The sequence below is a fragment of the Stigmatopora nigra genome, unplaced genomic scaffold (assembly GCF_051989575.1).
Source record: "Stigmatopora nigra isolate UIUO_SnigA unplaced genomic scaffold, RoL_Snig_1.1 HiC_scaffold_25, whole genome shotgun sequence".
NCBI classification, from domain to species: Eukaryota; Metazoa; Chordata; class Actinopteri; order Syngnathiformes; family Syngnathidae; genus Stigmatopora; species Stigmatopora nigra.
The window spans coordinates 2,173,907-2,200,680 of NW_027551604.1; the positions used below are offsets into that span (position 1 = coordinate 2,173,907).

Genomic DNA, 26,774 nt, shown 5'->3' on the forward strand with positions numbered 1-26,774 from the left:
CTGGTTTGGCAGGGGAAAGAGCGTAGTGGCCCCGGTATGTGGTTTTTTCCTAGGCCAGAAGCTGGGGAGAAGAATTTGTGTGAATGTACCGTATTTTCACGACTATAAGGCGCACCGCATTATAAGGCGCACCCTCAATGAATGACATTTTTCCATATATAAGGCACACTGTATTATAAGGCACACTGTATTATAAGGCGCACTGTATTATAAGGCGCACTGTGTTATAAGGCGCACTGTATTATAAGGCGCACTGTATTATAAGGCGCACTGTATTATAAGGCGCACTGTATTATAAGGTGCACTGTATTATAAGGCGCACTGTATTATAAGGCGCACCCCATTATAAGGCGCACCCTCAATGAATTACATTTTTCCATATATAAGGCGCACTGTATTATAAGGTGCACTGTATTATAAGGCGCACTGTATTATAAGGTGCACTGAATTATAAGGCACACTGTATTATAAGGCGCACTGTATTATAAGGCGCACCCCATTATAAGGCGCACCCTCAATGAATTACATTTTTCCATATATATGGCGCACTGTATTATAAGGTGCACTGTCTATTTTGGGAGAAAATTCAAGACTTTTAAGTGCGCCTTATAGTGGTGAAAATACGGCAATTGCTATTGACTTCCAGGTATGAAGCGCTCACTACTTTACAGTCACCTCTAGAGCCAGCCATTTTGAATTTTTTTGTATAAAATCTTGCAGTGGGGGAGGAGCTATATGATGGAAGATATTGTAAACTAAGATGGCATCTGCATATTTTACAGTATTGTTTCAGTTAAGAAGTTTGTGTTTTTTTAATATCCGACAGTGGTGTTTTTTTATTTTTTGGTTTTCTGTTTTTTTCCATATATAAGGCGCACTGGATTATAAGGCGCACTGTCTATTTTGGAGAAAATTGAAGACTTTTAAGTGCGCCTTATAGTCGTGAAAATACGGTGCTTGTGGATTTGACACCAAGACCTTACTAGACACTGCTAATCTCAAGTCATGCAATGTTTTCAAACTACTCCAATAACATTGTTAGTTTCTTGAACTTGAGTCTATGTTATTCTGCATTGTAGGTAGCATTTTGCCTTAAGCTAATTAATTGATGCTATTTAGGCATAGCTATAAGCTCTGGGTGAATACATGTCAAATTCTTCTGCATTTGCTAGTAAATTCAACTGATCTGACAATTAACAGCTTAAAGCCAAAACACCTACTCTTGTTGTCTAATGACCAGTGCGAGTAAGTCTGAGCAGAGGCGTGTTGAAGCAGGTGCTGGGAATTTTGCCGATGGGTACGTTTTTTTGTCATTGTAGTCGCAAACACTCTGTAGTCCAATAACAGTGTCTCTAATTCTGTTTAAATGTTATCTTAGATTAAAATCAGGGCGAACCAGTTTTGAAATCACACAGCTTTTTACACTTACCGTATTTTCACGACTATAAGGCGCACTTAAAAGTCTTAAATTTTCTCCAAAATAGACAGTGCGCCTTATATATGGAAAAAAAGAAAACCAAAAACGAAAAACCACCACTGTCGGATATTAAAAAAACACAAACGCCCGAACTGAAACAATACTGTTAAATATGCAGATGCCATCTTAGTTTAGACAATCTTCCATCATACAGCTCCTCCCCCACTGCAAGATTTTATACCAAAAAAATCCAAAACATCAACAATGGCTGGCTCTAGAGGTGACTGTGTAGCGAGTGAGTGCTTCATACCTAGAAGTCAATATCTATTACCATTTTTTACCACTATAAGGCGCACTTAAGTCTGATTTTTTTCCCAAAATAGACAGTGCGCCTTATAATCCAGTGTGCCTTATAATCCAGTGCGCCTTATAATCCAGTGCGCCTTATATATGGAAAAAATGTATTACATTGAGGGTGCGCCTTAAAATGCGGTGCGCCTCATAGTCGTGAAAATACGGTAATAGGTTTTTGTTGCCACAGGCATCATGGGAATTGTTGTTTATCTTCACAACTTGGAGATCTTTACCTTCCGTATTTAGCGTTTTACCCCACCCTGGCATTTTTGTACAATGATTGAACGATGTTTGCATATGTGTGGTTTGGTTCGGTAGTCTTGGGACTCTAGAAAATGTGAAAAGAAACCACATTAAATCCAAAAAAGGGTCCATTTGTATTTTCTTTCCATACCATATAAGGAAAATACAGACTTTATTTGAGTGAATATACCCTCAAGCTAATAAACTATCAATTGGTTGGACTTTTAGGCCAATCAAATCGATTAATTTGATAAAGATGGCTCCCGGAAATCTTTGACGTCCCGTCCACCTACTTAAGTTAAAATCAATAAGCTTTTGAATTTAGGAAATGATTTAACACATAAATACTATACATTATATACAGTATTTGGGATAGTGCTTCAGTAACACGGCACCCTTCCGTCAGTTCTCATTAAGCCAGCTACGGTCTAGACATGAAAATAAATGGAAGCTGGTGTATTTTAAGAGCCCCGAACAGATGGATCACCCAAAAGTAAAACAATCAGTTTTAAGAGAGCTCACAATTTGCCTTGGGCCGACGTTACGTCGCACTGTGTGGCCTCGCAACCTTATTTAGACTTCTGGGTGAGCACTGTACAATTAGCCACGCCGTGTTTCGAAGTAGCAGCAACACCAGGAAAGGAAAAAAATGAAAAGTGGGATTCCTATGATTGGAACGTCTTTACTCTTGTTGGGTTGTTGTTAGGTTCATCAATAATTATACTTTAATATAATTATAAAACAATATTCCGGGTGACTGTACTTAGATATTAAGCAGTACTTGGATATTAAGCAGTACTTAGATATTAAACAGTATTTAGATATTAAACAGTACTTAGACATTAAACAGTACTTAGATATTAATCAGTACTTAGATATTAAACAGTATTTAGATATTAAACAGTACTTGGATTTTAAACAGTACTTGGATATTAAACAGTACTTGGATATTAAACAGTGTTTAGATATTAAACAGTACTTCAAAATTAAACAGTACTTAGATATTGAACAGTACTTAGATATTGAACAGCACTTAGACATTAAACAGTACTTAGACATTAAACAGTACTTAGATATTAATCAGTACTTATTTATTAAACACTATTTAGATATTAAACAGTACTTGGATATTAAACAGTACTTGGATATTAAGCAGTACTTAGTTATTAAAGAGTACTTAGATATTAAACAGTACTTCAATATTAAACATTACTTAGATATTGAACAGTACTTAGATATTGAACAGCACTTAGATATTAAACAGTACTTGGATATTAAACAGTACTTAGATATTAAACACGGTACTTAAATATTAAACACAGTACTTAGACATTAAACCGTACTTAGATATTAAACAGTACTTAGATATTAATCAGTACTTGGATATTAAACAGTATTTAGGTATTAAACAGTACTTTGATATGAAACAGTACTTGGATATTAAACAGTACTTGGATATTAAACAGTACTTGTATATTAAACCGTACTTATAAAATCATTTTGAACAAAAACCTAGTCACCTTTTTAGCTCATATGTATACTAACAAACATTCAGTTCATGTTTTCACTGAACAAAAACACCATTTGCGAGTGATGACAACTTAATAAAACACATCTTGCCTGGGTCAAACTTTTGAAAAGGCAAAATACATTTTTGAAACCAGAAGCTGCTGCTGGTTTTCAAGTTGGCTTAACACACAACACAATTGATAGAAATCATTTGATTAACATAGAAGGACAAGATCAAACAATCAGACATTAGCTTTACCAAGCTATTTTACCATGAATTGAACGACCCATTGGTATGCGGGACAGTCATTGCATTTAGCACGCCAACCACCACCACCAACAACATCGTTTAGTACAATAATGAAGTATTTCATTGGGTTACTTCCCCACCGCAACTCTCTTAAACTGGAAGCGTATGTTCTTGTGCTTTAAGTGGCGACATGAACTTCTTTCAGCCTCATTGTTCTCATGGCATCGAGTGCCCCGAACTTAAGTGATCAATTAAACGTACGACTCTTGACGGCCCAATGGGATGACATCACCAACACATGTGGACCTACTTGCGAAATTCAAGTCATCCATAGCGAGCCATGTCAACGTCTGATTGGTTTCACGAGCTAGAAATGACGGACGACTGTTCCTATCACAATATGGCTGCCTTCCTAGCATAAATATGACAGGGTTTTTTAGCCATCGCTTGTACCAGAAACTGTTTTTTTGAGATTCATCCAGGGTTCAAATGCGCACATCCCATTACGACAATCCTTTGTAATTAATTTTTCCCCCATGAGAAATAAGAAAGATGGATTTTTTTGCCAGCTTTTGTTCTGAAGAAGATACTTTGCAGATAATAATTCATGGAGGATATTTAGTATTTTCATATGGTAGATCTTAAAAATAGGGCATGTTTCTGTTAAGTTTATGTTTGAAAACAGGACTTGTTTTGTTTTTTTGATTTAATTTTGTGGTCAAATCTACAACACTTTTGGTTTTATAACCATTCTTATATAATTAGGTATTTTCTTGCATATTTGTCGCAAAAAAAACGTATGACTGAATCGAGGGTAGAGCTTATCTGCGCATACATTTTTAAATTAACAAAAACTGCAAGGTTACAAGAACGAAACGCTATAACCCTAAAAAAATGTGGCTGATACGGTCATTTATTTCAAAACTGACAGATAAAATGCTTAACAAAATGTATTTTGACATCTATGAATAAAATTCAAGAAAAAAATTAACCGTATTTTGCATAAAACGTGAAAAAAAATCACTTTCTTGTTCAGGACGCCACCATCTTACCAAGGAATGACAAACTAGACCGCTACGGACAAACTTCTTGGTTGTACTGCTCACCTGACTCCCTTTTTGAATTTGTCTTCGTGCAGGCAACATCTATTTTTAGGAATATGCAATCAGTATCTCAGAAATACCACCTGCGATGATTTTCCTTATGATTTTTCCCTTCAAAGTAACACATTTGTACTCCCTATTAAAACCATGAATATGGAGGTGAAAATTCTGAATCAGGGGGCGGCTTATACAAGGGAAATTGTCAAATTCAACCATTTTTAAGGCAATTTTAAGGATGCGGCTTATCTGCAAGTAAAAACAGACTGCTTCAGACCATTACCTTTTGTTCTTCTTATTTCATTTTATTCCCCAAGATGGCGCCGTCAAGTGGAAGCCAGTGTCAGTAGCTCTGTCCACTCTAATTAGTTTTTGGTGTTTTACAGCCCTTCTATCTTCTTTTAAATGACATTTTAATATTTCTTAATACATTCCTATTTACTTTGTACTTTATACTTTTGACTTTAATGATGAGTGATGAGTATGTTAATACTTTAGTCCTTTTTTCTGTTTATGTTTCATATGTACTCTTAACGGATGCACTTTTTTAGGTGTATCCTATCTTGTGCTGACCCGCCCATCTAAATGACATTTTAATATTTTTTAATACTTTCCTTTCTACTTTACTGAGTACTTTATACTTTTGACTTGAATGATGAGTGATAAGTATGTTAATACTTGAGTCCTTTTTTCTGTCTATATTTCTTTCATATGTACTGTTAACGGATGCACTTTATATGTATCATATCTTCTCCTGACCCCGCCCATCTGTCACATTTTTAAAGTCAATATGGCCCCCGGGCCCAAAAATTTGCCCACCCCTGTTATATCAAATACATTAAAACCATAGAATTCCATTAAATGTATTGCTTCTCTGGAAAAACAACATCATTGAACCACAATAGAGCTTGAGTTTACCGTCTATGTACTTTGGCATTGTCAAATAGTCGTGTACTACGATTAATATATCCAAATAAGGTCGAATAGAGAACAGGGGGCAAGTGGCTACAAAGATTTCATCAATTTTAATGAAGAAAAGAACGCTTATGATGGATGAGACAGAACAATGTAAGTCATTAAATGGACATTTTCTGGGCTGGAATACTTCGCCCTCATTGTCACGTCTCACAGGCGATGGCAGCGGCGGTTCGACTCCAAAACTCAGCGGGTCTGCTCCTAATTGTGGCGGCCCAAGTATCGGCGGCGGCGGCGGCGGCGGCGAGACTCTTTCTATTATTCTTCATTTCATCCCGCAGACATCCCAACGAAAACAGCTTTGGTAGTTTTTCGGCGAGCTACATTTTCCACCGCCATTAGCCACAAACTCGAAAAGGCTCATCATGGCTGAGGAATCCTAAAAAATACCAAAAAATCTGAGTTTTATTACAGCGCAAACAATTGGTGGATTTTTCCAATCTGGAGCCAATGACGGATTGTAGGAACGAGTCGTGTGGGAAAAGAGGGAAATAGTTAGCTTCCACCTGTAGCGGCATGCTCAATTTGTGGTTAGCATGTCGGATTTTGACAAGGGTTTGGATGTCGGAGGTCGGTTTAGGAATTCTTTTGTCTGACAAGTTCTTTTAGATACTTCAGAACATATAATAACATTAATGTTGGGATAACTGGGATGATTAAAACAGGACTTTTTAAATGTGTTTTTAGCTCCCTGAGAATGCTATGTATAGTTACATTGACTTTAAAAATGTGACAGATGGGCGGGGTCAGCACAAGATAGGATACATATAAAAAAGTGAATCCGTTAACAGTACATATGAAACATGAACAGAAAAAAGGACTAAAGTATAAATATACTCTTCATTAGAGGAAAAAGTATAAAGTACAAAGTCAAGTCAAAAGGAATGTATTAAGAAATATTAAAATGTGATTTTAAAAAGATAAAAGTGATGTAAAACACCAAAAACAAAACGTTTTGAAATAGAATTTTTGGTCCACAATTGATAGTTAAATTGTGTTATTAATGAAGATTCATTTATTGCAAAGTTTTCGTTAATTAGATAATTTTCCCTAAAAATTAAGTCCCAGGCAAAATGTATATTATATATTTATTTGTAAAGATAATTTAATTATTTAATTTAATATAATACAAAAAATAGCACTGAATCAAATTCAATCTGAACAATTTCAATTTATGAACCATTTCAACTTATGAACTATTTCAACTTATGAACCATTTCAACTTAAGAACTATTTCAACTTATGAACAATTTAAACTTATGAACAATTTCAACTTATAAACACCTTCAACTGATGAACAATTTCAACTTATGAACCATTTCAACTTGTGAACAATTTCGACATATGAACAATTTCAACTAATGAACAATTTCAACTTATGAACAATTTCAACTTATGAACAATTTCAACTTATGAACAATGTCAACTTATGAACAATTTCAACTCATGAACAATTTCAACTCATGAACAAGTTCAACTCATGAACAATTTCAACTTATGAACAACTTATAAACAATTTCAACTTGTGAACAATTTCAACTTATGAACAAGCGCTCGGAACCCAACTAAATAGTCTTTTTATTGAACTTTCTCTAACATTTTCATTTGCCTCTTTCACGTCCCCAGATTTAAAAAAGAAAAAATGGATTCTACACTTCTCTAGTTAATATTTGGCACAATTACTCCCCCGTACTGTACATTTCTGAAAAGAATGAATACCCTCTAACCCTCTACCCAATAATTCTGACATAATTGCGCTGGTATTAACAACTTAGTCCTTTAAATCCCCACTAAATACCTTTTTAGGCACCAAAAAGGCACCCTGGTGATGATAATAAGAGCGAGGTACCAAATCCACAGACTTCCAATGTCTGGAAGTGATCTAAAGACCAATCATCAGGTTACCGCTAATTTCTCCATAGTCTCTACTACAGTGTTGTAAGTGATTGGGACATTGTGTATAAAAATGTACAATCAAGTCCATTTCCCCTATAGATGCCCGCCTTCTACTTTTTAGTAACTGGATCTTGCTTTTATGGTGTTTTTTTGGGGACGGGACGGGGGGGGGCTGTTAGCGATTGTCCCGGGGACCACAACAAAGGGGGGACAAGGCAGTTCGATGTGGCGCCTAAAGATCAATGGCTTCCAGAGTTTCCCCCGGCGAACGTTGTTATCGGAAGCATCTGCTTGGACGCTTACCGCAGGACAAGTTTGCGGGACGTGTACACATCGGGGGTCCTCGTGAACGTCCCATTAACAGGGCAAGATGTCTTGATCTCGTTACCATTGTGGTTCTACGACGAGGTTCCTGGAAGGCAACAACAGCTTGGCCAATCAGGACGAAGTATGGATTGCAAAAGTCTTGGGGAGTTTATTTGATTCGTTACAAGTGTTTGACACATAGGGGTTGTTTTGAGGTTTTATAGGGTAGGTAGTTTTGATATAAGGGTTGCTGTTGGGGTGTTAGATGTCCAATTTTTTGGGACTGGGAGATTGTTTGCTGAAAACTGTTGTAGTCAAAAGAAACAATGTTTAATGCTGATAATGGCTTTGAATAGGAGCATTTATAGATAGTTTTAGATTAGATAATTGGATTGGATAACTTTATTTAACCTGTATTTGGGAAATTTCATTGTTTTAGTAGCAAGAGGGTGAGAATAAAGACACAGAAAAAGATATTTTAGACATACATGGGTAGTAAATATGTTATTAGATGAATAAATGAATATGTAAGTGTTGCTGAAATATATATAAAAATATATACATACACATACATATACATATATATATATATATATATATATATATATATATATATATATATATATATATATATATATATATATATATATATATATATATATATATATATATATATATATATATATATATATATATATATATATATATATATATATATATATATATATTCATACCGTATTTTCACGACTATAAGGCGCACCCTCAATGAATGACATTTTTTCCATATATAAGGCGCACCGTATTATAAGGCGCACTGTCTATTTTGGAGAAAATTTCAGACTTTTAAGTGCGCCTTCTAGTGGTGAAAATACAGTAATTGCTATTGACTTCCAGGTATGAAGCACTCACTACTTTACAGTCACCTCTGGAGCCGGCCATTGTTGATGTTTTGAATTTTTTTGTATACAATCTTGCAGTGGGGGAGGAGCTATATGATGGAAGATGTTGTAAACTAAGATGGCATCTGCATATTTTACAATATTGTTTCAGTTCAGGCCTTTGTGTTTTTTAATATCCGACAGTGGTGTTTTTTTGGGGGGGTTTTCCTGTTTTCCCATATATAAGGCGCACTGGATTATAAGGCGCACTGTCTATTTTGGAGAAAATTTAAGACTTTTAAGTGCGCCTTATAGTCGTGAAAATACGGTAAATATTTATCCTCTCTTTACAAGCAGTGAAATAATAACTTTTGTATAATTGTCTCCAGGGTAGGACACTTGAAAATCAAATACTAACATTAGAGGTGTCCTTACTAATCTCTGCCCTGGCCCAGCATGAGGTGATCTAAGGTCGCCATAGAAATAGCACAGAATGTTCCTTATTCTAATCAAGTGCATGGTTTAAACTCTTGTTATTTTAAGGCCCAAGTCCCACACATTCCTGCTTTTAATGTCGTTCATTTGAAATGCATTAAATGAATAACATGTGGCAATAAAACAGTCCAAACAAAAAAAAAATCATGATAAACTTTCAACAACAAAAAAAAATGGACACCCTTTCATTTGCAGCAAACATTGCTTTTTAACTGAAGTTTTTTATGCGCCCATATTTTAATTTCACTATGACTCATTTTAGCCCCGCCCCCTTTCCCCTTATTGCATAAACAATGTGTTTTTCCATTCTGGTGGGATCCAAATTGTGACAAGTGTACGTCTCATCGAGCATTTTCGGCGGCCATGGTGTAGTTTGTCATGTGGTTGGATGTGTTTGGTTGCGGTATGCGACCACATGAGCGTGAACTAACTGAGCCACTGCACACTGAATTTTCATGAGTACACCTCACATCCAGATGACCAAGTGGGAAGGATTTGTTGTGTACTCTGGCAACCGGAATGATTGTAAATGGTTACTTTTCAAATGTCTTAAGTTATGGCAGGACACACTTTGCGTGTGTCTTTGTTTTTCCACACATAGACTTTCATTGTAAGCTAATTTTTGAATGACAATTACTGTATTTTTTTGTAGATATACTGTATTTGTTGCTCAAAAAAATGTTGAATGAAGCCAAGGTACGGCTTATTTTTGCATAAGGAAAAAGCCCTAATTTTAGAATTTTTTTTGGATGACAATTGCAATATTTTTTTGTAGATATGCCGTATTTGTTGCTCAAAAAAATGTTGAATGAAGCCAAGGTACGGCTTATATGCGCATAAGCAAAATGTCATAATTTTAGAATTTTTTTGGATGACAATTATTGTATTTTTTTGTAGATATGCCGTATTTGTTGCTAAAAAAAATCTGACTGAAGCCAGGGTACGGCTTATGTGGGCATAAGCAAGGTGACAAAGACCAAAGGCCATAGTTTTTGAATTTTTGAATGAAAATGACCGTATTTTTTGCAGATATGCCGTTTTTGTTGCAAAAAAATGATGACTGAATCGAGGGTACGGCTTATATGCGCATAAGCAAGATGACAAAGACCAAATGCCATAATTTTAGAATTTTTGAATGACAATTACCGTATTTTTTTGTAGATATACCGTATTTTTTTGTAGATATGCCGTATTTTTTGCTAAAAAAAATTCTGACTGAAGCCAGGGTACGGCTTATATGCGCATAAGCAAGGTGACAAAGACCAAAGGCCATAGTTTTTGAATTTTTGGATGAAAATTACCATATTTTTTTGCAGATTTGCCGTATTTGTTGCAAAAGAAATGATGACTGAATCGAGGATACGGCTTATATGCGCATTAGCAAGATGACTAAGACCAAAGGCCATAATTTTAGAATTTTTGGATGACAATGACCGTATTTTTTTGCAGATTTGCCGTATTTGTTTAAAAAAAAATGATGACTGAAGCCGGGGTACGGCTTATATGGGCATAAGCAAGATGACAAAGACCAAATGCCATAATTTTGGAATTTTTAAATGACTATTACCGTATTTTTTCGCAGATTTGCCGTATTTGTTGCTAAAAAAATGATGACTGATTTAAGGGTACGGCTTATATGCGCATAAATTAGATGAAACTACAAGGAAACAAAGACCAAATGCCCAAATATTCGAATTTTTGAATGACAATTACTGTATTTTTTTCCAGATATGGCGTATTTGTTGCTCAAAATAATTATGACTGAATACAGTGTACGGCTTATATACGCATAAATTAGATGAAACTGGAAGGTGCCATAAGTTTAGATTTTTTTAATGACAATTGTCATATTTTTTTGCAGATATGCCGTATTTGTTGCTAAAAAATGACTGAATCGAGGGTACGGCTTATATGCGCATAAATTAGATGAAACTGCAAGGTGACAAAGACCAAATGCCATAATTTTGGAATTTTTGAATGACAATTACCGTATTTTTTCGCAGATATGCCTTATTTGTCTCTAAAAAAACGACTGAATCCAGGGTACGGCTTATATGCGCATAAAGACAGAAATTGTTATAATTCAACAATTTTAATGCATTTTTTAGGATCCGTCTTAATTTCGCCTTAGCAGCTAATATGCGAGAAAATACAGTACTTGTTAAGGATGTTTTTTGGTCATCTTTAGTGACTCTATGAGGTCTTTAAAAGTGTCAGGGGAAAGGCCATTGTTCAAAGTTCAATCTGGCATGCGGTGAATTGTGCTGTATCGCTCTGCCATCTATTGGAATTCAGCAAAAGTGCCTTTTTTTGCTGCCTGTCAAAGGTTAAATGTGTGTTTTGAAGGAAAACAGAGAGAACTAGCAAAAAAACTAAATCCTTACAGTTACAGTTAACTTTAAACTGTTCACTTTTGCTTAAAAAAATATTGATTGCACCAAAATTTTGACCTGATTTGAATTTTTTGACAATTTTTTAATGTATTTTTTTTATAACGTATAATGTTCCATTCTGCTTCCACTTATTTAACTATTCCCATCTGGGATTGTGGAAAACACTTTTGTATGTTGTGTAAAAATGTGACAAATGGGCGGGGTCAGCACAAGATAGGATACATATAAAAAAGTGCATCCGTTAACAGTACATATGAAACTTAAACAGAACAAAAGGACTAAAGTATTAACATACTCATCACTAAAGTAAAAAGTATAAAGTACAAAGTCAAGTCAAAAGGAATGTAGTATTAAGAAATATTATAATGTCATTTAAAAAAAGATAAAAGCGCTGTAAAACACCCAAAATAAAACCTTTTGAAATAGAATTTTTGGTCCACAATTGATAAACAATTAAATTGTTATTAATGAAGATTAATTTATTGCAAAGTTTTTCATTAATTAGATAATTTTCCCTAAAAATTAAGTCCCCATATAACAGGCAACATTTATATTATATATTTATTTTTTAAGATAATTCAATTATTTAATTTAATATAATACAAAATATAGCACTGATTCAACTTCAATTTGAACAATCTAATTTAGGAACAATTTCTACTTATCAACAATTTAAACTCATGAACCATTTCAACTCATGAACCATTTCAACTTATGAACAATTTCAACTTATGAACAATTTCAACTTTTGAACAATTTCAACTTATGAACAATTTCAACTTATGAACTATTTCAACTTATGGACAATTTCAACTTATGAACACTTTCAACTCGTGAACCATTTCAACTTATGAACAATTTCAACTTATGAACTATTTCAACTTATGAACAATTTCAACTTATGAACAATTTCAACTTATGAACAATTTCAACTTATGAACAATTTCAACTTATGAACTATTTCAATTTATGAACTATTTCAACTTATGAACAATTTCAACTTATGAACTATTTCAACTTATGAACTATTTCAACTTATGGACAATTTCAACTTATGAACACTTTCAACTTATGAACTATTTCAACTTATGAACTATTTCAACTTATGAACACTTTCAACTCATGAACAATTTCAACTCGTGAACAATTTAAATGTGTGTTTTGAAGGAAAACAGAGAACTGGCAAAAAAACTAAATCCTTACAGTTACAGTTAACTTTAAACTGTTCACTTTTCCTTAAAAAAATATTGATTGCACCAAAATTTTGACCCGATTTGAATTTTTTTGACATTTTTTTAATGTATTTTTTTTTATAACTTATCATGCTCCATTCTGCGTCCACTTTTTTAACTATTCCCATCTGGGATTGTGGAAAACACTTTTGTATGTTGTCTAATAATGTATACATTACATCTACCGCAACTATTATGCATATTGACATACTCCGCATACAATGTTTACAGCATCTATATTCATGCTCATGACTCTTTAACTGGGTTCAGTTTTCAAGCTAACTTGAATGTGTAATGCCGTACATAAATACAATGCGCATTAACAGCTGTTTTGCATTCAAAATGGATTCTCGGTGTATTATAAATCAGCAGTATGTCGTGATATTAATCAATGTCAATGTCCTCCAAATGTTGTTTGGCTACTGTTAGGACGCAATTTGACTAAAGTTGAAATCGAAGTAGTAGTTAGTAGTTTTGCTAAGGTTTTTTTAAGATTATTTCCCTTTTTTTGGGTAAGTTTCAGCTTTTGGAAATTCAAAAAATAGACTTAAACCCAACCAAGATTATCGTTTGTCACAATATTAATGTTTGGTGTCTGAGCCAAAATGGCGTATTGACGTGTGGATGCCAGTTGTTGATTATAATGAACATTTTGATACAATAACAGTATTCCCTCAATTATTGCGACTTCACTTATCGCAAATTCACTACTTCGCAATTTTTTTTCTGCTATTAATTATTACATTTTTAATTTTTAAGTTCTTAGAATTGTGAAAATATACACTAAAACTGGTAAAACGGAAGTCACTTTTGCTACTAGGAAAGACAAAGTTATAATAGGGATGACCCTATGGGATTTTTCAATTATTGCGGCCATGTTTGGTCTATATTAACCACGATACTCGAGGGATTACTGTAGAAATACAGTTTATTTATAGGAAATTAATGAATCAATACTCATCCATTCATTCATTTTCTGGACCGGTTTATTGTCACTTGGCTCGTAGGGGGTGCTGGAGCCTATCCCAGCTGACTTCAGGCTTGAGGTGTGGGATACCCTGAACTTGTAGCCAGCCAATCGCAGGGCCTGAAGAGACAAACAAACATTCACGCTCTAGGGGCAATTTGGAGGGTGCTTGGACATTTGGTCGTCGGTCTTTTGGTCGCCGGTCAAATGGTGACAGAGAGTTTACTGTTGAAACCAACTCAAAAAAAATTATATTCATGAGAGAGAGTTTAATATCTAAGAGAGAAGTTTGATATCTAAGTACTGTTTCGTATCTAAGTACTGTTTAATATCGAAGTACTGTTTAAGATCTAAGTACTGTGTAATATCAAAGTACTGTTTAATATCAAAGTACTGTTTCATATCTAAGTACTGTTTCATATCTGAGTACCGTTTCATATCTAAGTACAGTTTAATATCTAAGTACTGTTTGATATCTAAGTACTGTTTGATATCTAAGTACTGTTTGATATCTAAGTACTGTTTGATATCTAAGTGCTGTTTAATATCTAAGTACTGTTTAATATCCTAGTCATGCTTAGTATCTAAGTACTGTTTAGTATCTAAGTACTGTTTAGTATCTAAGTACTGTTTCATATCTAAGTACTGTTTCATATCTAAGTACCGTTTCATATTTAATTACTGTTTGATATCTAAGTGCTGTTTGATATCTAAGTACTGTTTGATATCTAAGTACTGTTTAATATCTATGTACTGTTTCGTATCAAAGTACTGTTTCGTATCAAAGTTCTGTTTCATATCAAAATACTGTTTAATATCTAAGTACTGTTTAGTATCTAAGTACTGTTTAACATCTATGTACTGTTTAATATCTAAGTACTGTTTAGTATCTAAGTACTGTTTAACATCTATGTACTGTTTAGTATCTAAGTACTGTTTAACATCTAAGTACTGTTTAGTATCTAAGTACTGTTTAACATCTAAGTACTGTTTAATATCGAAGTACTGTTTAACACCTAAGTACATTTGACCAGCGACCAAAAGACCGGCGACCAAACGTCCCGTCCCAAATTTGAAGTGTCCAATCAGCTTATCATGCATATTTTTGTAATATGTGAGGAAACTGGATTACTCAGCAAAATCCCACACAGGCCCAGAAAGAAAGAACATCCAAACTCCACACAGGTGGACCGACCTAGATTTGAACCCAGGACCCCATAGCTATGTAGTGTAACAACTCGAGTCAAATCCTGGCTTCTAAAGAATCATGAAGCATCTGCCCTGAACGCCGCCGCCTGTCGTCAAGTGAACTTTAGTGTCTTCACTTTGGCTTTTAAGGCGCTCTTTCATGTCAAGCGCAGGCCTGACCCGCCGCCCGCCGCCCTCCCATTTCCTGCCAGGAGGAGTGCTCTCCAAATCCATCACAGCTGACGAACGCCTCGGCCCTTAGCTATTGTCTTTGAAGCAAACGGCCACAGCCATGATTACAGACCCTCCGTTAAGCCCCCCTGCCGCCACTGATGTTTGACAGTTAGTAAAAAAAAATCATCTTCTTTGGCCAATTAATGAAATTTCAAATGCTACAACATTAGCGTAGCCACCACCATGGTTGGTGCCACCTTTGGCCCGCTGACGTTGTCCAAATAATGTTTTTTTTTTAATTTCCTCCAAAGATGGCGCCATCATGCGGGAGCCAGTGGCAGTAGCTCTGTCCACTCTTATTTGTTTTTGGTGTTTTACAGGCTATCTATCTTTTTTATAAATGACATTTTCATATTTCTTAATACAGTGTTCCCTCGGTCATCGCGGTTAATGGGGACCGGGACCACCCGCGATAAGTGAATTTCCGCCAAGTAGGGATTCCCCTTCAAAATTGCTTACCGTATTTTCACGACTATAAGGCGCACTTAAAAGTTATATTTTCTCCAAAATAGACAGTGCGCCTTATAATCCAGTGCGCTTTATAATCCAGTGCGCCTTATATAGGAGAGAAAAACAAAAACAAAAGACCACCATCTTAGTTTACAACATCTTCCATCATATAGCTCCTCCCCCACTGCAAGATTTTATACAAAAAAATCCAAAACATCCATATATAAGGCGCACTGTATTATAAGGCGCACTGTATTATAAGGCGCACTGTATTATAAGGCGCACTGTCTATTTTGTAGAACATTTAAGGCTTTTAAGTGCGCCTTATAGTCGTGAAAATACGGTAATTGCTATTGACTTCCAGGTATGAAGCACTCACTACACCATAGTCACCTCTAGAGCCAGCCATTGTTGATGTTTTGGATTTTTTTGTATCAAATCTTGCAGTGTGGGAGGAGCTAAATGATGGAAGATGTGGTAAACTAAAATGGCATCTGCATATTTAACAGTATTGAGTATTCAGTTTAGGCGTTTGTGTTTTTTTAATATCCGACAGAGGTGGTGGTTTTTCGTTTTTCTGTTTTTTTTCCATATATAAGGCGCACTGAATTATAAGGCACACTGTCTATATTGGAGAAGATTTAAGACTTAACTGCGCCTTATAGTCGTGAAAAAACGGTATGTTAATCCTTTTTTTCTGTTCATGTTTTCATGTGTACTGTTAACGGATGCACTTTTTTATATGTATCCTATCTTGTGCTTCTGAAGAATGGTGCCACCTCCGTTTTTTTTTTTTTTTTTCGGAAATCCTCCCTCGCCACGAACGTGTCCACACGCACGAACGGACAATCTAGAAACGGATGCCGTTAAAGGGCGCCCGGAGGCCAAAAGTGTTGACCCACGTCTAAGCTATTATTTGCCGCCAAAACAAATAGAATGTTCTAAACGTCACCATGGAAACTGACTTTCCACAGACTGCTGGGAATCAAAAGTCCCGTGGGTTCGAGATAGCCGTGTTTGCAGCTTTCTATTTGTCGGCTAATATTGACATGTCTCCATTTGAAAAGTTGTAATCAAGTTGGTGGCACGATTCTAACTCTTGAGCAAGTTTTTTTATGTTAAAAACACTTTTGATATGAATGTGTTCATACTATTGAAAGTGGAATCTGGATTGGAAGTTTTGCAATAACTTGTTTGAATTAGAGAGAACAAAAAAAATATGTAAAATAGTGTTTATTCCATAGAAAAAAAATCATTAAAAAATATAGTGAATGTTCAAAATAAGACAAAAATAAAGCATATAATGTAACATTAACAGTCTTTCAAAATGGCATGCAGTTTATATATATTTTTTGACATTTTTTAATCCCAAACTATCCCTTTTTTATTAGCATAATAATGTTTCTTCTTCTGTAGCTCATTTACGCCAAAAACGCAACACAAAAGTGGGCGTCGACCTGAGCGTGTCATCAAACGAAAAAAAAATGGCGGCTGATAACGTTTTTAACTCAAAAATTGTCGGTTCAAACTTGAAAGTTTCTTCTGCTTGAGCACTGACTTGAAAACGTTGATACGTTTAGCATTAGCGACGTATTCAGAGTCGATAGCGGGTGAAATGAGAGAATTTTCAGAACCAGAACTCCGACACAAAGATGTAAACGTTGATGATGCTTTGGCCCGAGTCGCCTTGCGCCGTGACGTTTCGCATGGACAGTTTCAGGATCGTCGTCAATGGGCCAATCAGCGGCTTGACTTGCCGGACCACTCCTGAAAAGAAGTATAAAAGTATAGAATATAGTTCAAGACACAATGTTTACATATTTACCTGAAACAAGCATTAACGCCAGGACTATAATGAAAAAATACTAATAACACTACTGCTATTTTTTGTGGATCGTAGATTGTTCAAGTTAAAGAACTTAAATATTTGAACATGTAAGATTGTGATTTGTAATAAGTAACGGCACATATTAATAAACATTTATATTCATGTTAATGAACATATATGTAGATTAGATTAGGTAACTTTATAAATTCTGTATTTGGGAAATTTGATTGTCATAGTAGCAAGAGGGTGAGAATACAGACACAGAAAAAGACATTGTAGACATAAATAAGTTAATAAATAAATAATTTAGTAAGTGTTGCTGAAATATGTGTGTGTGTGTGTATATATATATATATATATATATATATATATATATATATATATATATATATATATATATATATATATATATACATATACATATACATATACATATACATATACATATACATATATATATATATATTTATATATATATATATATATATATATATATATATATATATATATATATATATATATATATATATATATATATATATATATATATATATATATATATATATATATTTATATATATATATTTATATATATATATTTATTTATATATTTATATATATATATATTTATATATATATATATATATATATATATATATATATATATATATATATATATATATATATATATATATATATATATATATATATACATACATATATGTACATACATATAAATATGTAAGATTGTAGTTGAGCTCTAATTTCCATCTTAAATCCCATTTTTAGCACAATTTTAGACAGCCTTATGATCTCAATTTTGTTGGTCTAACAGCCAACCTTTAAGGTGATTGGCCAAGATGTTCAGAGACGATAGTTCACATATCCTAATTGCTATTGACTTCCAGGTATGAAGAGAGAAGGAAGGCGCTTTAGCTAATTTTAGCACTCACTACACAGTCACCTCTAGAGCCAGCCTTTGTTGATGTATTGGAATTTTTGGTGCAAAATCTTGCAAATTGTACAATAGCAGAAACATACACGGCAATTCTCCTCCCGCTCACTTTACCCTAATCTTCCTCTAAAGGGGGCACCGGCACTGTGGCCCACCATGGTAAATGAATCCCATGTGTTTGTGACGGAGGGGAGCGGTCGCAGTCACGCGATATACCCGCCGAGGCGCTCCTATGGGGATTGGCCTTAAACGGCAAGAAAAGCCGCTGTCTCTATCGCTTTGTCACTTCAACTCTGCTTACGTCTTTTTAGGAGTTGTCAAGGGGGGTGCTGTGGTTGCACACAAAAGGTTAAGGAAGATTCTCATGCTAAGCCCTCCGAGAAATGGGGCCACTTTCTACTCGGGTTGCCATGTTTTGCTGTTTTTCAGTTTGGGTTGCTGTAGTGACAGTGAGATTTTTTTTGGTTCGTAAGGGCAAGAAAACCTGATCAGAATTGGATTTAGATACTATATTTTGATTCTGATGGGGAACGATGTCCAACTGGAGGTTGAGAGTTTGATTATTATTATTTTTTAATCTTTTTCTTGTGATTTATGAGGAATTTTGTCGAATTAACTTGGTTATTTGCAGCTCTGACTGTCACAAATGAGCTCATAAAGGTTTTATATTGATCTGGATTCAAGATTTACATCAATAATGGGTGTCAAATTCGATTTCATGTGGGCCGGACCATTTTAGATATAATATTTAGCTATTTTTTTTTAAAAGAACTGGATCAAAAACCTTAAATATTCAGTCTTTTTAGATTTAAAATAATATTATTTGAGCTTTTTTTCTTAGTAAGTGAAAACATCTTTTAATCATTTGTTTTTTTAATTTCAAAAATGATGTTCAATAATCGTAGAAAACAGAAAATAATTGTTTATTTACTTTTAGATTCCATAAAATGAACTAAAAATACAACCAAAAAATGGATTAAAAAATGCAATTATTGATTTAAAAACAGAAAACTCCAATCTTCATTTGAATTTGATTCTAAAACAAACAAAAAAATACTTTCTCGGGCCGCACAAAATAATACGACGGACCAGATTCGGCCCTAGGACCACCATTTTGACACCCTTGTACTAGATCAATACAGCTGTTGTTTTGAGCAACAACCCAATCATGACAATTCAATTACTTAACATCAATGGACATTGTCATCTTTATGTATATTTTTTTGGTTAAAAAAAATCGACGTATGAAAGGGCTTGATTATATTCCCATTTTTCATTCAAAAAAGCAAAAAAAAATCTCCATGAATAGTCACAGTACTACAAAAAGGCACTCAATGAAAGTACTAACAGTAGTTCAAGATGTCAAAGCAATGTAAAGCTTAACATAGCACATCATAGGCCCTTAGGGATGTGTTAGTACTACAGTACAAGTCACTTAAAAATGGGTAAGACGGTAAGGTCAGGCTGTCCAAACACCCGCAAAAAAAGGGGGCGGGATCTTTGCTTTTTTGGCCTACACACTGCGATATTTTCAGCTCAATTGAAAGTGAGTCAGAGTTACAGATCTCTCAAATGGCCCGTGTGTCATTTTTGGATAAAATGGCTCACTGGGGGTGCAGTCACGTCACCCCCAAAAGTGGGCTTTCGGCAGCTGAGATGATAAAATACGCATCGTTATGTTCGAACCGCAACTTTTTGTAACACTGCAAGTGACCTTTGGAAAAGTAAAGACCTTTTTAAGAGTAGAAATAAGGTTTGACAATGTAGTGGTGAAGTGGATTTAACTGCATGGTTTGATGCTAATAGCGTCATTGGGTACAGAAATAGGACGGTAAACTTTACGTGTTAAATGGTCTTGATTATAATTATGTACTGGTGGTTTTTGAAGTTTTGAGACATCTCGTTATTATTTAGGATGAGAACATCTTTTGAAATGGTTTCGTGGAAGAATTGTGTCATGAATTTGAGTTTTTTAAAGATAACTGGATAATTCTTTAGCATAGAAATACACAAAGTTGCAATTGTTTGTTTACTGTATTTTCACAACTATAAGGCGCACTTAAAAGTCTTAAATTTTCTCCAAAATAGACAGTGCGCCTTATAATCCAGTGCGCCTTATATATGGAAAAAACTGAAAAACAAAAACGAAAAACCACCACTGTCGGATATTAAAAAAAACACAAACGCCTAAAGTGAAACAATACTGTTAAATATGCAGATGCCATTTTAGTTTACAAAATCTTCCATCATATAGCTCCTCCCCCAATGCAAGATTTGATTAAAAAAAATCCAATAGATCAACAATGGCTGGCTCTAGAGGTGACTGTGTAGTAGTGAGTGCTTCATAGCTGGAAGTCAATAGCATTTACCGTATTTTCACCACTATAAGGCGCACTTAAGTCTTAAATTTTCTCCAAAATAGACAGTGCGCCTTATAATCCAGTGCGCCTTATATATGGAAAAAAACAGAAAACCAAAAACCACCACTGTTGGATATTAAAAAAAACAAAAACTCCTGAACTGAAACCATACTGTTAAATATGCAGATGCCATCTTAGTTTACAACATCTCCCATCATATAGCTCCTCCCCCACTGCAAGATTTTATACAAAAATAATCCAAAACATCAACAATGGCTGGCTCTAGGGGTGACTGTGTAGTGAGTGTGCTTCATACCTGGAATTCAATAGCAATTACCCTATTTTTACCACTATAAGGCACACTTAAAAGTCTTAAATTTCCTCCAAAATAGACAGTGCGCCTTATAATCCAGTGCGCCTTATATATGGAAAAAAACAGAAAACCACCACTGTCGGAAATTAAAAAAAACACAAACACCTGAACTGACCCAAAGACCACCCAAGTAGAAGAGCCTCATCTCGTTGTCAAAGAGCGCCTTGTCATGGGGTTGTAAATAGGCCCCTCCCATCAACTAATCTCCACTTAAACGGACAGGTTATTTATTCCTTATGAGCTTGGCGCACTCTGGCGGACCCTCGTCATCATTCATAGCCAAAAAATGACATCCAGTTTTCGCTTCTTATCTCGAAAGTCCCAAAATAAAATTAAAAATAAAATAAAAAAGGGAAAAAATTAAAAAGAAATGTGACTTAATTAAAAAATAAAATAAAAAAGGGAAAAAAATTAAAAGGAAATGTGACTTAATTAAAAAATAAAATGAATTAAAAAATAAAATAAAAAAGGGGAAAACAATTCATAAGAAATGTGACTTAATTAAAAAATAAAATAAATTAAAAATAAAATAAAAAAGAAAAAAATATTAACAAATGTGACTTAATTAAAAAATAAAATAAAAAGGGACAAAATTAAAAAGAAATGTGACTTAATTCAAAAATAAAATAAAAAAATTAAATAAAGGAAAAAAATTAAAAAGAAATGTGACTAAATTAAAAAATAAAATAAAATTAAAAATAAAATAAAAAAGGGAAATAAATACACCCATCCAAAGAGCCACATATGGCTCCCGAGCCATATACACCCATCGAATATAATACCTTAACCTTGTATATACAATGTTTTTAATCACAGTGGCATGGTAGTAGCAAAATACGCACGTAAGCACAAAACTAAATGTTTTAATATATATTTCTCATCAGTATGAGGGAACAAATACAATTTTTAAAAAAAGGGGGTGGGGTTGATAATGTTCCAGCCTCTCTCGGAGGAATTTACGTCTCACACGGGGGGGTTACATTCCGGCGCAATGCTAACGGCTACCTGCGTACAGACAAACTTTCCGTTTCGTTTCAGCAACTGCCAAAAACGTTTTTTTTTTCCGACCTTATAAAAAGCTCAAAAAGCTCTTGTCACTTGCCTTGCAAAAATGAAGGGAATTTTACCAGAGTTTGATAAAAAAAACGAAGACAAATGTAGCATTGTGTCTTGGAAAAGTCCTGCTTTTTAAAAAAAATGAAGAAATAATTAAAAGACAGCGTTTGAGTAATGACACGTAGTACAAATCCTTCCATTACAAATAATTACTCATGAAGAAGAGTCATTCCAGGGATGACTAAATCCTTCAAATTTGGTTCTCGTTATAGTATTCACGCATGGTGAAAAAAGGGATAAAAATGGACTTGTTTCGTGCAAAAAACTTTGATTGATAGATCACAATCGTACTGAAAGAATACTTGGATGGAACTTGAGAAGTATTCTGATCCCTTGAAAATGTAGCAAAGATATTTTGTGAGAAATACATGACAGCTGAGTGCTTTTGGATATCACTTTTAAAAAAGGGGAAGTGGCTTAAGTATCATATCCCAAAAAAATGAAGAATAAAAACTACAGGCTTGATTTAGAGCAGGGGTGTCAAACATACGGCCCGCGGGCCGGATCCGGCCCGTCTGGTGGTTCGGTACGGCCCGGGGAAGAAAGCTGCATTGTATAAAAAAATATGAATTTTCTTTAAAATGTGTAGTTCTTGTATTATCCGCTAGGGGCGCAGTGTTTTAGTACGTGCAGACAACATGAATTGGCATTTATTTATGTTCTTATGTTATTCTCTTGTTCATAATATATCGTTCATAATGTAAAAGGAAAAATCTTTTAATAAACATTTTGATAATTTACTCATTCTTTGCACTAATTATTAGTATTGGTGACTAATACAGGGGTGTCAAACATACGGCCCGCGGGCCGGATCCGGCCCGTCTGGTGGTTTGGTATGGCCCGGGGAAGAAAGCTGCATTGTATAAAAAAAAAATGAATTTTCTTTAAAATTTGTAGTTCTTATATTATCCGCTAGGGGCGCAGTGTACATACTTTATTTATGTTCTTATGTTATTCTCTTGTTCATAATATATCGTTCATAATGTAAATGGAAGATTCTTTTAATAAACATTTTGATATTTTACTCATTCTTTGCACTAATTATTAGTATTAGTGACTAATATAAAGGAAAAAAAGTGGACTTATTGTTAGTTCTATGTCATTTTGCAATGAGTTTACTGGTCCGGTTCGCTTCATCTCAAATTAAGCTTTATTTGGCTCGCAGACCAAAGGGAGTTTGACACCCCTGATTTAGTAAGATCCCAAATAGTTAGCACGGAATGGCGTGTTTGTTCTTTGGGATAACATGCGTTCCTAGTTGAGAGTTTTGAGTGATTTGTGATGATTACCATGTTTGCCATGAGAACGAATGGCTGTCGGTCAAATGCGTATGGGTTCAATCTGATAGATGGTGCGTAGGGGGGTGTTTTTGAAAAGACACTTTGGAGACTTAGGTAGCACTCATTGTTTTTACTATGTAATATTTGTTAGGGCAAAATTGAAAAGTATACCCAGGATCAAAAGTTTTGTGACACAGTCCAGCATCCTCTCAATAAAGTACAAAGCGATATGTGAGAACATCCGTGACCGGACGTTTGGTCGCCGGTCTTTTGGTTGCCTGTCGAATGTACTTCGATATTAAACCGTACTTCGATATTAAACAGTACATATATATTAAACTCTCTCTCTCTTAGTTATTAAACTATCTCAACTCTCTCATATATATTAACTTATTGACTTCCAGGTATGAAGTACTCACTACTTCACAGTCACCTCTAGAGCCGGCCATTGTTGATGTTTTGATTTTTTTTGGATAAAATCTTTCAGTGGGGGAGGAGCTATATGATGGAAGATGTTGTAAACTAAAATGGCATCTGCATATTTAACAGTATTGTTTCAGTTCAGGCGTTTGTGTTTTTTAATATCTGACAGTGATATTTTTTTGTTTTTCCGTTTTTTTTTCCATATATAAGACGCACTTGGCTATAAGGCGTCCTGTCTATTTTGGAGAAAATGTAAGACTTAAGTGCGCCTTATAGTGGTGCAAATACGGTAATTACTATTGACTTCCAGGTTTGAAGCACTCACTACTTTACAGTCACCTCTAGAGCCAGCCATTGTTGATGGTTTTTTTTGTATAAAATCTTGCAGTGGGGGAGGAGCTATATGATGGAAGATGTTGTAAACTAAGATGGCATCTGCAAATTTAACAGTATTGTTTCACTTCAGGCGTTTGTGTTTTTTTTCAATATCCGACAGTGGTGGTTTTTCGTTATTTTGGTTTTCTGTTTTTCCCGTATATAAGGCGCACTGGATTATAAGGCGCACTGTCTATTTTGTAGAAAATTTGAGACTTTTAAGTGCGCCTTATACTCGTGAAAATACGGTATATGCTTATGCAGTATTACAAGTGGAAATACTCGTCTTTGGGGGGGGGGTTCTTAACTTGTAATTTTACTCAGCATTTTTGAAGCAATAAGAGGAGGATTAGTGAGAGAGCTCAGGTGTGTCTGTGTGGTTTACTGCCCTCTCTGTGAGCTACTAAGGCCCCTCAGCAGAGTTATTCTAGGGGGGCCCCCGAGGGAGGTCAAGGGTGGCTAACCACTTACTGTCAATCATCCCATCATCAACTCTGTACAAACATGCTCCTAATCCACTGTTAGTATGAATAATGCCTTCCTCCACTGTTTGTCTTTCCAAGTTTGATGGCCGGGGATCTTGGTGGGGGGGTTCGGGGGGTCCCTATTGGTAGTTTTTAGATTTTGTAAAGACTGTGGATGATTCACAGAAATGAAAAAATATTCAGGGGTGATTCATGCATAGGGTTTGTTGTAGAGTGGGAATGGAACCCACAGCATCTGTACTACAAAGTGCCAGCTCGCTAAATCAAAGTAGCGTGCGTTTTGGGTTTTTTTACTCGGGATGGGCAACTGGTGTCAACATGCGAGAGCTGCATCTAATAAGTATCCCGCATAAACGGGTCTTTGGTGCGGTTGTTACTTTAAGTGTTGTAATGTTCGGCAAGACATTGATGCCTTGCCCGAGGGAAATGGAACAATACGTCCCACCACATGAAGCTAAACGCCCACAATGACTTTATTTTTTTTTTAATGTAGTCTCTCCGCATCCGTGTTAGCGATGCAAAACACCAGCAGGGATTATTAACGAAACTTCAAGACGATGTTTTTAAGATAGTTTAAGCGGCGTTTATTGATGAGGTTGAGTTGGATTTTTAAATAAGGAACAGAACATATTTATATTCATGTTAATGAACATATATGTGGATATGTAAGATTGTAGCCAAAAGCTAATATTCATATTTAGTCCATTAGAGAGGTTGAAGATTAACGATGACATGTAACGTATTTTCAGGACTATAAGGCGCACTTAAAAGTCTTAAATTTTCTCCAAAATGGACAGTGCGCCTTATAATCCAGTGCGCCTTATATATGGAAAAAACAGAAAACCAAAAACGAAAAACCACCTGTGTCGGATATTAAAAAAACACAAACTCCTGAACTGAATACTCAATACTGTTAAGTATGCAGATGCCATCTTAGTTTACAAAATCTTCCATCCTATAGCTCCTCCCCCACTGCAAGATTTTATACCAAAAAAATCCAAAACATCAACAATGGCTGGCTCTAGAAGTGACTGTGTAGTGAGTGCCTCATACCTGGAAGTCAATAGCAATTACCGTATTTTCACCACTATAAGGCGCACTTAAGTCTGAAATTTTCTCCAAAATAGACAGTGCGCCTTATAATATAGTGCGCCTTATATATGGAAAAAAATGTCATTCATTGAGGGTGCGCCTTATAATACAGTGCGCCTTGTAGTCGTGAAAATACGGTAAATAAATCAAATTCATATGGAAGTTTCAGCAAAAGTTCTGCTGAGAAATTGCGACAAAGTAATCATCATAGTGAACGAATATAATGTTCCAAAAAATATTTCGAGATATAAACGACTCCGAAACCAACCTGATTTTGTCCCCGCTTTTAGGATCCATCTGGATATAAAATGCTAAAAACAAACCCACACAATTACGGCAAAACATACACAAAAAGTTTACTCACCCACATACAGTCCATTCTCCACACGTTTAATGACGTCAAAGGCGTTTTCCACGTTGCCCTCCACGATGTTAAATTTGACGTCATAGCTTCCCAGACGGTACGAACCGTAAGCCGGGACTGTAGTTCTCAAAAAAACGATCTCTGAGGTCACCAAACAAGAAAAAAATGGAGGTTATTTCAATTTTTTATGGAAAGGTCATAGAAAGGCTTTAAAAGGACTTTGGACCATCCCCAAAT

The 26,774-nt window shown here is 35.0% G+C and overlaps 2 protein-coding genes across 2 annotated transcripts in view; one reads left to right on the top strand and one right to left on the bottom strand.

The window, feature by feature from the left end:
- Positions 1-26,774, top strand: part of LOC144191986 (aldo-keto reductase family 1 member D1-like) — a 76,011-nt gene that overhangs the window by 16,313 nt on the left and 32,924 nt on the right. The window lies entirely within an intron of this gene.
- fbln1 (fibulin 1) overlaps positions 17,156-26,774 on the bottom strand; it is a 32,111-nt gene continuing 22,492 nt past the window's right edge. Inside the window, exons 16-17 of the mRNA XM_077710955.1 lie at positions 26,538-26,678; positions 17,156-17,654 (exon numbers count right to left, since the gene is read on the bottom strand). Of these exons, the coding sequence (XP_077567081.1) occupies positions 17,515-17,654; positions 26,538-26,678 (281 nt within the window). The 3' untranslated portion in view covers positions 17,156-17,514. The remainder of the gene's footprint in view (positions 17,655-26,537; positions 26,679-26,774) is intronic.